The 11334-nt window shown below is 37.5% G+C and overlaps 1 protein-coding gene across 1 annotated transcript; it reads right to left on the bottom strand.

The window, feature by feature from the left end:
- Positions 1–1548: 1548 nt before the first annotated feature.
- On the bottom strand, positions 1549–8719 carry LOC139740197 (cystatin-A-like). The gene is made up of 3 exons (XM_071650782.1): positions 8503–8719; positions 5109–5210; positions 1549–2303 (listed from the first exon to the last, which is right to left on the bottom strand). Exons 1-3 carry the CDS (start codon positions 8653–8655, stop codon positions 2178–2180), a joined length of 381 nt encoding a protein of 126 aa, XP_071506883.1. The 5' UTR covers positions 8656–8719; the 3' UTR covers positions 1549–2177.
- Positions 8720–11334: the final 2615 nt, after the last annotated feature.

Raw genomic sequence — 11334 nt, 5'->3', positions numbered from 1 at the left:
CAAAAGTTCCATATTGCAGAGACTCCCACCCAAAGCACCCTCTGATCTGGAGATTCTCCCGCCTGAAACTCCTAGCAAACGGGAGACTCCAAGTTGATGTGTGTGAAGTTCCTAGGGTTCTAGATGCTCTCTGGTGCTACCTAAGGCTTATTTTTTTCAACATACAATAGCAATAAGTAAGAAATCCTTTCGAACGGGAGACACAGAGCCAGGGCGGGAGAAATTAAATCTCAAGCGGGAGAACAGGAGATTTTGCAAAAATGGGTTTTCGGTGGGAGATCTCCCGTTGAAAGCGGGAGAGTTGGAGTCTCTGATATTGTGAATGTTTCTGGTTCTATAGGTTGTGGTTTTAGTTAACAGAGATACAAGTCATGTTTAGACAAATTTCATATTCACTCTATTTATATCTTTGAATCTCTATTCCTCCCTTGCTCATACAGTCAATCTTGCTTTAGTTGAATATGCATGTATAGTGTACATGTACATGTGTTTGGACTGAAGAAATGACTTTGACTTTCAGAAAATTAGACTTGTGAGGGATAAAAACTCAAAAGAATAAAAAGAAAAGAGAACTTGAAAAGACATTTGACTTTGTCAGCTATGTGTGTTACTTATGTTAGGTTGACTGCATGTATACAGTGGACTCCCTACATAAAAAAGTCCTCCGGTTTGGGTGTTTTCTTTCATAATGAAATTTTGTTACAACCATACTTGAATCAACAATAAAAACACATAGGGCAAATGTGGTTGTGGTCTGAATTTTTACTTTGTTGACACTGGAATCTTGTTATCTACCATGTCTGCTATCACGGGAGTGCACTGTATATGCATACACACATTCATACTCTAAAATATGTCATTAATTGATGCGTGTGTCTGAAAGTCCACCCATGAACTTCAGTTCTTCATTAATGGGGAAATCCAATCCAAATGTAAGTTAGTCTGATAAGAACGTGTAAAATATTACGAGTTCAAGGGTATAAATTTAATTGAAATCGGTTGAAAAATAAGGAAGTTATATTTTGAAGTTTCGCTATTTTGGGGGGAAACGGTTCTTGAACAGTAGTCAGTCAATGTGAATATGCAAATGGCAAAGTGAGCATGTCATTTCCTCACAACTTACCATATAGTTTGTACATGAAATTTTGAAATGTCCTTTTTTTTTCATTCAAATGCAATTTTTATGCCCAAATCCTTATACTCTAACTGATCACTATTCTGAAGTTATTCAAGCAGGAATAATGTCATGTTTCAGACTTCAATGACAGAAACATTGAATTTTTGTCATTGCTTTTGTACACGATCAATGGAAAATTGTGAGGGTATGACATGGTTAGCTCCCTCATTTGCATATTCATACCCACTGTACAAGAACTGTTTGGGAGAAATTATCAAAACTTCAAAATTCCATGATTTCCATATTTTTCATCTGATTTAAGTCAAATTATAACTATTGAACTCGTAAAATTTTGCTTTTTTTTATCACATTATATTTTGACTGGATTTCCTCTTTAATTAATTGAATGACAACAATCTCACACATAGAAATTAAAAATAACTTGAAATTTATTGCAAGAAGTGTCAAAAATTAACAATAAGAAATATCACAACAATGCCATCCATAATGCCGTTTAAAACATAAATCATTCACTGATTAATCATGTACGCTATAGAATGTTGGAAGTAAGAAGTTATAGTGTCCTGTCTGAAACTCACATAGATTGTACCCTCCCTTGCTGTTGATTGGTTGCCATGGTGACAGGCACTTTTTCTTTTTCTTTCTTTCTTTTTTTTGGTGACTGCTCAATAGGAAAGCTCATAAACAGTTACAGAACATATTTGTATGGTATATACATGTACAATGTAGGTTTCATTCACGTGTGAATGTACTACAATATTCAGCAAGAATGAGATGCAATTTTTCTAATACTGACATACAAGGCTCCAGTATGTTGCAGTGATATGACAGCAAAAGAAATGTAAGAATAAGATGTTTCATATTCTCCTAAAATTCGAAGTCCCATGCTTCACTGAACCTCTATCTACTGATGGAAAGAGACAAGTTTATCACATATCAATGCAATTTACAAATTTAAATCATTTTGCAATTAAAACTATCTGGATATACGAAGAGTCCAGGGTTTCCAGGCACAGTCGCTCAGAAGCAAATAGCCAGACTACTGAGGAATGTACTCCAGAGGATCCTTCTCCGTCTTGTCACCAACCAGCTTCACAAACTGTGTCTCTCCCTTAAATGGCCTGTAGAAACGGATGTGGACAAACTGACCATCCCCGACGTCAACCTGAATGAAGTTTGAAAGAAAAGAAAAAGTAAAGGATAGAATCGGATCAGTACATCCATCCACAGTCGGCCGGGAATGAATTCATAAATTCCATAGTTGACCATTGATATTCAAAGATGCTGTTTGTTTCACTTTCTTTGAACCAATGACTGGATACAAGAAAATTCACAAGCAGGTGCAAAGAAAAGACTAATTTTCTCTGTACATTCAATTCCATACTAAGCACAACATCAAGAAGTGCACAAGTTTAGCATGAAACTAATTCAGGGATCTTGGGAATGACTAATTAGTGAATGTTAAAGAAGCATAGCAAATAATTGTGAAAACGTATTTCTTCTACAAAGTAGGACAGACATTACTTTTGCTGAACAAGGCAAGTGCCATAATGTGTCTCGCCCATTCGCGTACAAGAAATTGTACGCAAATGGGATATAACAGATAAAAACTAGAAATGTCGTTATGGCGACTGATGCCTCCGCCATAATGCATGATTCTCCCAATAGGGGTATAGTACAATGTCTTCACAATGTGTGATCCATGACAGCTTCACATAACTGGCAAAAAAATAAAAATATGACAGGTTTGTCAGAAATGACTTGAATGTTCACTTTCCTTGAACTGGGTTTGCTATAATTGTCGAAGAGTGCAGGTACACATATTTGGGAAATTGAGAATTTTTACTTGAATTCTGACAGACCCTTTTATAAGTTTATGCATTGAGTAATTTCCAAGGTATGAAGAAAGAGTGTAATTACAGTACAAAATAGATTTTTTTTTTTTTTTTTTTTTTTTGGGGGGGGGACATTGAAACCTGGCCTTTGACCCTTAACCTTTGACCTTTGACATTCTGGCTGGAAATTTCCTGGAGAATCTCCATTAGGTAATGCATGTATATATTAAGTTTGAAAACTAATAATGCAAGCATTTCATATACTAGTGTATGAGGGAAATAGTAAAATATTGAGGAGTTGACCTTGACCTTTGACCCCATGACTATTGACCTATGACCCCTAAATTCCCTAGATAATCTCTGCCAGTCAGTACATGCGTATGTACCAAGTTCCATGAAGATACATTGAACCATTTGTGAGAAAAGTGATATTACAACATTTTCACCTAACCTTTAACCTTTTGACCTTTGACCTTATGACATGAAACTCTCTGGAGAATCTTTATGCAGTGAGGTAGTACATGTCTACACCAAGTTTCAAGAAAACACCTTAGGTCATTGCATAGATATTGGGGAAATAGCAACATTTTTAGCATTTGACCTTGACCTTTTGACCTTTGATCTCTTGCCAATGTCACTAAAATCTACTCAACTAATTGTCCCATCATACATCATCCTTGGACCAAGTTTGGTGAAAGCTGCTTCATCCAGTTTTGAGTTATCACGTAAACAGATAAATTTCAGGATTTGACCTTGATCTTTGACCTTTGACCTCAGTCCGATTTCACTAAAAAACTAATCAAGTAATTGTCCCATCATACATCATCCTCCAACAAAGTTTGGTGAAATTTGCTCGATCCAGTCTTGAGTTATCACGTAAACGGATACATTTTCACGATTTGACCTTGAACTTTGACCTTTGACCTTTGGCGGATTTCACCCAAAATCTAATCAACTAATTGCCCCATCATACTTTATACTTGGACCAAGTTTGGTAGAATTCAAGTCAATATTACTCAAGTTATCGCGTAAACGAAAGCGGACAGACGTACGGACGGACGGACAACCCGAAAACATAATGCCTCCGGCACCACTTCGTGGCGGAGGCATAAAAAGAGATATAACAGATAAAAAGATATAAAAGGGTAAAAATTTATGGCAAAAAAGAAACGTGCCATAAAAACTGAACATTGGGGCCTTAAAGTTCGTTGACCCCTGCCTGTGACCTTTGACCTTGTGGTGACCATCCACTCCCCAAGGGACATCTACCATCCAAGTTTGGTCACAAACGGACCTATGGATCAAAAGTTATAATGACCCATAATAGAAACACGCCATAAAAACTTAACATCAATTGGGCTCTTAAAGTTCGTTGACCCATGCTTGTGACCATTGATCTTGTGGTGATCATCCACTCCACATGGGACATCTACCATCCAAGTTTAGTCACAAATGGAGTGATGGATCAAAAGTTATGACCCATAATAGAAACGCGGCATAAAAACTTAACATTGGGTTCTAAAAGTTCGTTGACCCATGCTTGTGACCTTTGACCTTTTGGTGATCATCCACTCCCCATGGGACATCTACCATCCAAGTTAAGTCACAAATGGAGTTATGGATCAAAAGTTATGACCCATAATAGAAACGCGCCATAAAAACTTAACATTGGGCTCTAAAAGTTTGTTGAGCCCTGCTTGTGACCTTTGACCTTGTGGTGATCATCCACTCCCCAAGGGACATTTACCATCCAAGTCTAGTCACAAATGGAGTTATGGATCAAAAGTTATGACCCATAATAGAAACGCGCCATAAAAACTTAACATTGGGCCCTAAAGTTCATTGACCCCTGCCTGAGAGCTTTGACCTTGAGGTGACCTTCATATATGGTAAAATGTGAAACTTTGTATGACCCCTCTTCCCTCGAAGTTTGATTGCAATTGAAGCCCAGAGTAAAGAGTTATTGAAGTTTTTGTAGCGTTACGGACAGACGACGGACGGACGGACGGACAGACTGATGGACGACGGACGGACAGACGCCGCAGGCGATCCCTTAGTCTCCCCTAACCTCTGGTGGGCTCGACAAAAAGGAGTATGTTTGTGGCATGGTCAATTAGTGCAAAAATATTTATTACCTTCACAAAGTAGTTGACTCCATTGACAAGCTGAGTTGCAAACTCGACAGGAATGAACTGCTTGAATTCTCCTCCAGCTGCTCCTTCGGCTTCACTGCGCATCTTGGTAGGAGAAATTACAAAGAAACACAGTCAACCTTGTCGAAGTCAAATCTATTTGGACTGCAAAAATAACTTTGACTTACAGAAAATTTGACTTATGAGGGATTGAAATCAATAGAATACATGTATTTAAAGAGGACTTGAAAAGATCTTTGACTTTGCCAATTACCACTTGACTTATCCAAGGTTGACTTTGAAGCAATGTTTACTCTACATACTATCAACAGATGAACAGATATGAAATCTTGCAATGGCAATCTTGCATCGGACTCCCAGAGATCGGTGTACATTACCATAGAATTACCCACAGGTACATGTACTTACAATGTACATGACAAGTGTACATGAATCATCGAAATAATCATCGAAATAATGTACATGAACTTACAATGTACATACACTTGCAAACAGATGAACACAAAAGTATAGTGTGTATGCTGTATACAAGTTCATTACAAGTGTATTTAGGGAGTGCAACTTATGACAATTTCGGATGTGGTTAAACGGGATTGTGGAGTATGATTGAGGGTATCACCTATCGTCACCCTAAGGATCTGTAGCTTGTTTATACCAAAAGTATAAAACAAATTCGCCTAAGTCTTGTCTCAAATATGCCATAAATACTGCAATTTTGAATGTTGTGACCGTCTCGTTGATTCTGAATCTCCGTTTTAAAATAGCGAAATTTTAGTGCATGCGTTCCATTTTCTTCGCGCAGCTTAAAAGGGTACCTAGCGATCGACATCCCCTCTCTCTCCATAGGTAATACACGTGAATTTCACAGCCATGCCTTGTTACTGAGCGGACGTGTAATTGAAACGTGTTTAGTTTGGTTTGTTAGTTTGTTTTTTAGTTTGATTTTCGTTTCTTCATTTTTATTGTTTTTATAGCCAATGACACTTAATCCCGCGCATACCTTTTCGTTCTATACGCAAACAGCCACAATACGCAGGGTGCCGATGGGAAGGTACCCTGCCAATAGGTGGTACCCCTACCATACCAACTACTGTACAGTAGGCCTACCGAACAGAGAAACATCTCAGTGCATACTTATATTTGTGGCAGGATCCCAGTCAATTATATTTATGTGCGCCTTTAAATCTATGACTAGCACAGGTCTGACTCAAGAAATTCAAGAAAATACAAACCTTGCAAATTATTTGGTGAATACAGTAACATAGTTATGGGTAAACTCGACCACTTGTATTTACTACTAGTACTAGAAACCTACTAGGTTCTAGATGACTAGATGTGTCTGAGTAAAGATAAAATACCTAATATGTGGCAGGGTGCCTACTTCTGGCAGTGCATTGGCAGGGGCACTTTCGTTCATCAATAAAAGTAAACCGCTAACGTTAGGCCTAATGAACATCATGTGTACATGTGCTTAGTCCCACTTTTATAGAACACAAGCAGGAGTTACTCGCAGACGCGTAGACACAAGTGTTGTGGAAGTGACACCTGGTCGGCCTTTTCAGTGAATGAAATGGCCCTTGGCCTTGCCGCAAATACCTGAAATAGGCACCCTGTGGGCTGTACAAGGCCTGCCACAAACAGGGTATTTAGTACTTGTACACAGTAGTGCCCTCATCATAATACAAAAGTGGCCAAGTTTACCCGTGGCCGTAGACACTTTTGTGACTAGCCCATCGATAACGTCGTGCATGTGGAATCACATCACATCACATCTGATACGGAAGTAGAGGACTGGTCCTGTAGTATTCCGGTCTCAACAAAATAGAATTATCTTCAACTTTGTTGCTTTATGTGAGTTGAGGAGCAGAGGTTTTGAATTTTTCCCCCCTCCAATGTCTATCTAATATTACAAAAAATCTTTGAAATTATTAATTGAGGAAGCTTCAACAACACTAGCAGGCAATCTGTTCCAGTCGGCAACTATTCTTTGGCTGAAAAATGTACTTCGCAGTTCTAATCTTGAATGTTTGGTGAAGAGCTTCTGCTTGTATGACCTCTTGTTGATGAGTGAATGGCTGGTTTGAAGAACATGTCACCAAAAATCCCCAACTTTCCATTGAGCACCTTATAAACAGTAATCATATCGCCTCTTCGTCTCTGCCTCCGGTAGTATAATGAGTGCAGGTTGAGTGTTTCTAGGCGTTGTTCATACGACAAACATTTGAGTTCAGGAATCATACGAGTGGCTCTTCTCTGCACTCTTTCAACTTTGTCAGAGTCCATTTTATATCTCAAATGCCATAAAATGTTGCCATACTCCAAATGAGGTCGAACCAATGATACGAACAAAATGGGAAGTATTTCCATCGTCATTTGTGAGAAGGTCCTGTGTATAATCCCGAGTGTTTGATTTGCCTTCTGGACGGCTGCTGAGACATGTTGATGGAAGTTTAATTCTCATCTATTATATTACGCCAAGGTCCTTTTCCTGCTTGGTTGCTTCCAACTCTACACCATTCATTCTGTAGGGTGTAGTTTTCCCTTGGGTTATTTTTTCCAATATGAAGAATCTTACATTTACTAACGTTGAAATCAAGTTGCCATTCATCAGCATGATTTAGGTCAGTTTGAAGCGATTCCTGTTTTGGGGCTGTACTGACATCACCGATGATTTTGGTGTCATCGGCAAACATAAAAACTGAGTTATTCATTACATTTGGCAAATCATTTATAAAAATAACAAAAAGGACCGGTCTGAGTACACTTCCTTGCGGAATTCCACTGCTGACTAGTTGACTCCAGTCTGAACTTTCACCATTTATTACGACTCTTTGTTCCCTTCCAGTTGTGAATGCTTTGATTCACGAGTACATTTTTTTATCAATGCCATAAGATATCAATTTTTTCAAAAGCCTCTCATGAGGAACAGAGTCAAAGGCTTTACAAAAGTCTAAATATACTATATCAATAGGATACCCAGTACCAAGTTTCTGAGTTATTTCCTCCATTGCACAAAGGAGCCGAGTCATAGGACCGTTTTGGAGTGAATCCATGTTGACAGTCTGAAAGCAAGTTATATTTCAAAAGATGCTGCATGACCGCATCTCGGACTAAACTCTCCATCACCTTTCCAACAACAGAAGTTAAACTTATTGGCCGATAATTCTCAACACACTTTTTACTTCCCTTTTTATGTATAGGAGTTATGTTGCCTAGTTTCCAGTCTCTGGGAAGAAAGCCTTCGTCCAGCGACTTGTGGAAGATAATTTGTAATGGAACAGAAATAGACCGTGCCGTCTCCTTTAACATTTATTACTAGTAACTCATTTAGGCCAACACTTTACAGACTCATGTAGGCCATTCTGACTACACAGACCTGTTTAACGAATCCCTCAACTTCTGCGTTCACAGGCTGGACTTTCTGCATTCCTCCCATGAGCTGTTTCTTCTGCTCCGCCATTGCGACTGTTACCAAGACCGTCAGTAGTAGAAAGAAGAAGCCACCCGCACTTGCAGTACACACTCGCATTATCTTGCTTGCCACTCGCTTGCACGGAACGACAATAAAAAGAGATGGGTAGATCAAGGATAGGGATCCGTAATTATTGTTATTCAAATATTTGGTATCTGAAAATCAAAGACTGCGATACATTGCCGACGGACTTGGCCCATACAACTCAGCTCCGTTCTGTAGCGTACATATGCGCATACACTTTACATACATGCACGTATATTCGATCGGTTTCGCTTTCGGTTGTTTTGGGTTAATTTTGTATGGCCTGATCACCTGACATCATGTCATAGTAGCTTAGGCGCAAACGCAGTCGTTGTCTATTATTTTGAAAAGATGTACAATACACTGTACTTAGTATTCGATGAATTTAGCCCCCCCCCCCCCCCCCCCCCCCCCCCCCCCCCATTATTGCAGTTGCTGATGTTCTGTCTATTTATACTGTATAGTGTACTCTTGTGACATAAATAAGAAAGAATTTGTGCCTACTTGTCAATGTATTAAAAAAAAAAAGAAACCCACCGTATATACCCACGATGCTGTAAAGACGCTACTATCTTTGCTGTAAACTAAGATCAAATGACAGTGAATTAGGCTGCCTAAAGCAGACGTGTTTTATGAAAAACAAGATACATGTACTTCTTAAAGGACAAGATCGCCTCCATAATGATTATATACTAGTAGGCCTACCTATGTAAATTGAGTGAATGCAGCGAAGTAGAACAACACATTGCAGTGAAAGTTTAAAGGTCCTGTCTACCTTTGGGAACAGTGATTAAAAAAAAAGATAAGATATTTAATGCATAATATTTGTGTGGGTCTGTTGTACCACACAACATCCTATCATATAAAAGTTTCGCGATAAAGCCTAAAACATAAGGAGATATCTCAATTTTTCTCAATAAACCATAACTGCAGACAGTTTAATCTGGAAACATATTTATTATAACTATTGTTCACTTCTGTACATTTAACAAGGTGAATACTTAACATCGATTTCAAGAAATCAAATTTTTACAGTGGTTGTTTCTATCCCTAACTCACATTTTAGAACTGTTTTAAAGCACTAATGCTATGGGCTTTTGTTTCAGCTGCAAATGGTTAAGGAAACTAAAGTGGACAATCCGAGCCGTTCAAAATTTATGAATTTTTGAAGTTTCTGCTCAGTCACTGCTGGATGAGAAGACTACTACAGTTTATAAACGGTACATGTTATAGGAAATAATGCCTGTATAGAATTTCACCATTATTTTTTAAATACGCATTCCTTCGATTTGTCACTGACATAATTATATTAAGGGTAATATACACGTATTATTCCCCCTGCCTTCTGAAAGAGGCAAGTCAAGAACTCTTCCATCATGCGAGAGAAGTAAAAAAATATGTTGCACTATGTTTCTTTATAATCATGTTCTTAATGGAAAATCAGTCTTTCTATATAAACATCACAAACTGTATAGTGGGGGGGGGGGGGTAGCAGTCTTCTATTCCAGCAATGGCAATACAAAAATGCATAACTTTTGAACGGATTCACTAAATGTTTTCTATTAATATTTCTGCATTCTGATTTACTTTTTAGAGCCTGTTATTGGCTCATCTATCATAATACATCACAGACTTATCACAAGATTATAATAAACACATCCGTTGCACAAGAGGAAACGCTCAGACGTATCACGCACGTATTACAGAACCCGCGTTTTCATCGTGACATCAGCTGCTTTGCAGATAGATATCAACAATGAATGCTTTATTCCATTTTCAAACACTTAGCATGCTTAGCGTTTAACTTTTACCAATAATTCTATACTCCTAGCTATGTTGAGAAAAATTCTGTTAAAATTCAAGAAAGTTTTGAACCTACTGCTTTAACATCATTTTTTCATTATGATAAGGTCCTATTATGTGAATAGGCCCTACTATTGCTTTTAGTATTAAGTTCATTTAACCTTATTGTATCTATCTATTACTTTGTTGTGCATGTAGTTATCTTTGATCTAGATATTAAGTTTTGTTCTGTAAAATATTACAAAAAATGTTTTTGCTATATGTATAGGTATATAGTTATTAGTAAGGAAAGCGGGACATAAGTTGATTGCAACAGTATTTGCAGAACACATGTGTGGAATTTAGAGGAAAATCGAACAAATCGTTCGATTATACAGATTTTTTTTTTGACTTTTTTTTATAAAGTTTCTGTGCATGCGAGCCATCGCTGGATAATAAGACTACCACAGTCTGTGATGTCTCGTGCATAGGCCTATTGTGGGTTTTTTTTTTCATATTTCTATGGCAAAATAAAAGAGCTTTCAGAAAGCAAGACGAACAATAACTCTTGTGTTAGTAATTCCAACAAGCTTAGTGTAGGGAATATGGTACTTTTCATCATTATAAGAAACAATCTATGTGAAATTTTCTTTATATTTTCTCTGATATGTTCTACTATATCTATTGCTGCATTCACTCAACACAAACAATATACCGTCATTATAATTATTGTAGAGTTACAAATTAAGATTGTATTGCGTACTTGTATATTTTATCCAAACCAAAGTTGATATCATTATGATATTGTATTCATGTTTTGTTGAAACTTACATACGTGATTCAAAGTTCCTTAAAATATTATGTACTCATGTATGCGTTATGTATTATTATACTTTGTATTACTTTATATGGAAATAAAATCATTTTGAA

This window comes from Diadema antillarum, unplaced genomic scaffold (assembly GCF_040938485.1).
Source record: "Diadema antillarum isolate AM-2024a unplaced genomic scaffold, OU_Dant_1.0 seq00000839_RagTag, whole genome shotgun sequence".
Taxonomy (NCBI): domain Eukaryota; kingdom Metazoa; phylum Echinodermata; class Echinoidea; order Diadematoida; family Diadematidae; genus Diadema; species Diadema antillarum.
This window is presented reverse-complemented; position numbering and strand designations above follow the sequence as displayed.

Excerpts from the sequence above, each read along its gene's own strand:
- LOC139740197 (XM_071650782.1), bottom strand. The coding sequence starts at position 8,655 with ATGCGAGTGTGTACTGCAAGTGCGGGTGGCTTCTTCTTTCTACTACTG. Across the intron at positions 5,211-8,502 it reads TTGAGGGATTCGTTAAACAG|ATGCGCAGTGAAGCCGAAGG; the intron begins GTCTGTGTAGTC and ends TCTCCTACCAAG. Across the intron at positions 2,304-5,108 it reads GAGTCAACTACTTTGTGAAG|GTTGACGTCGGGGATGGTCA; the intron begins GTAATAAATATT and ends AACTTCATTCAG.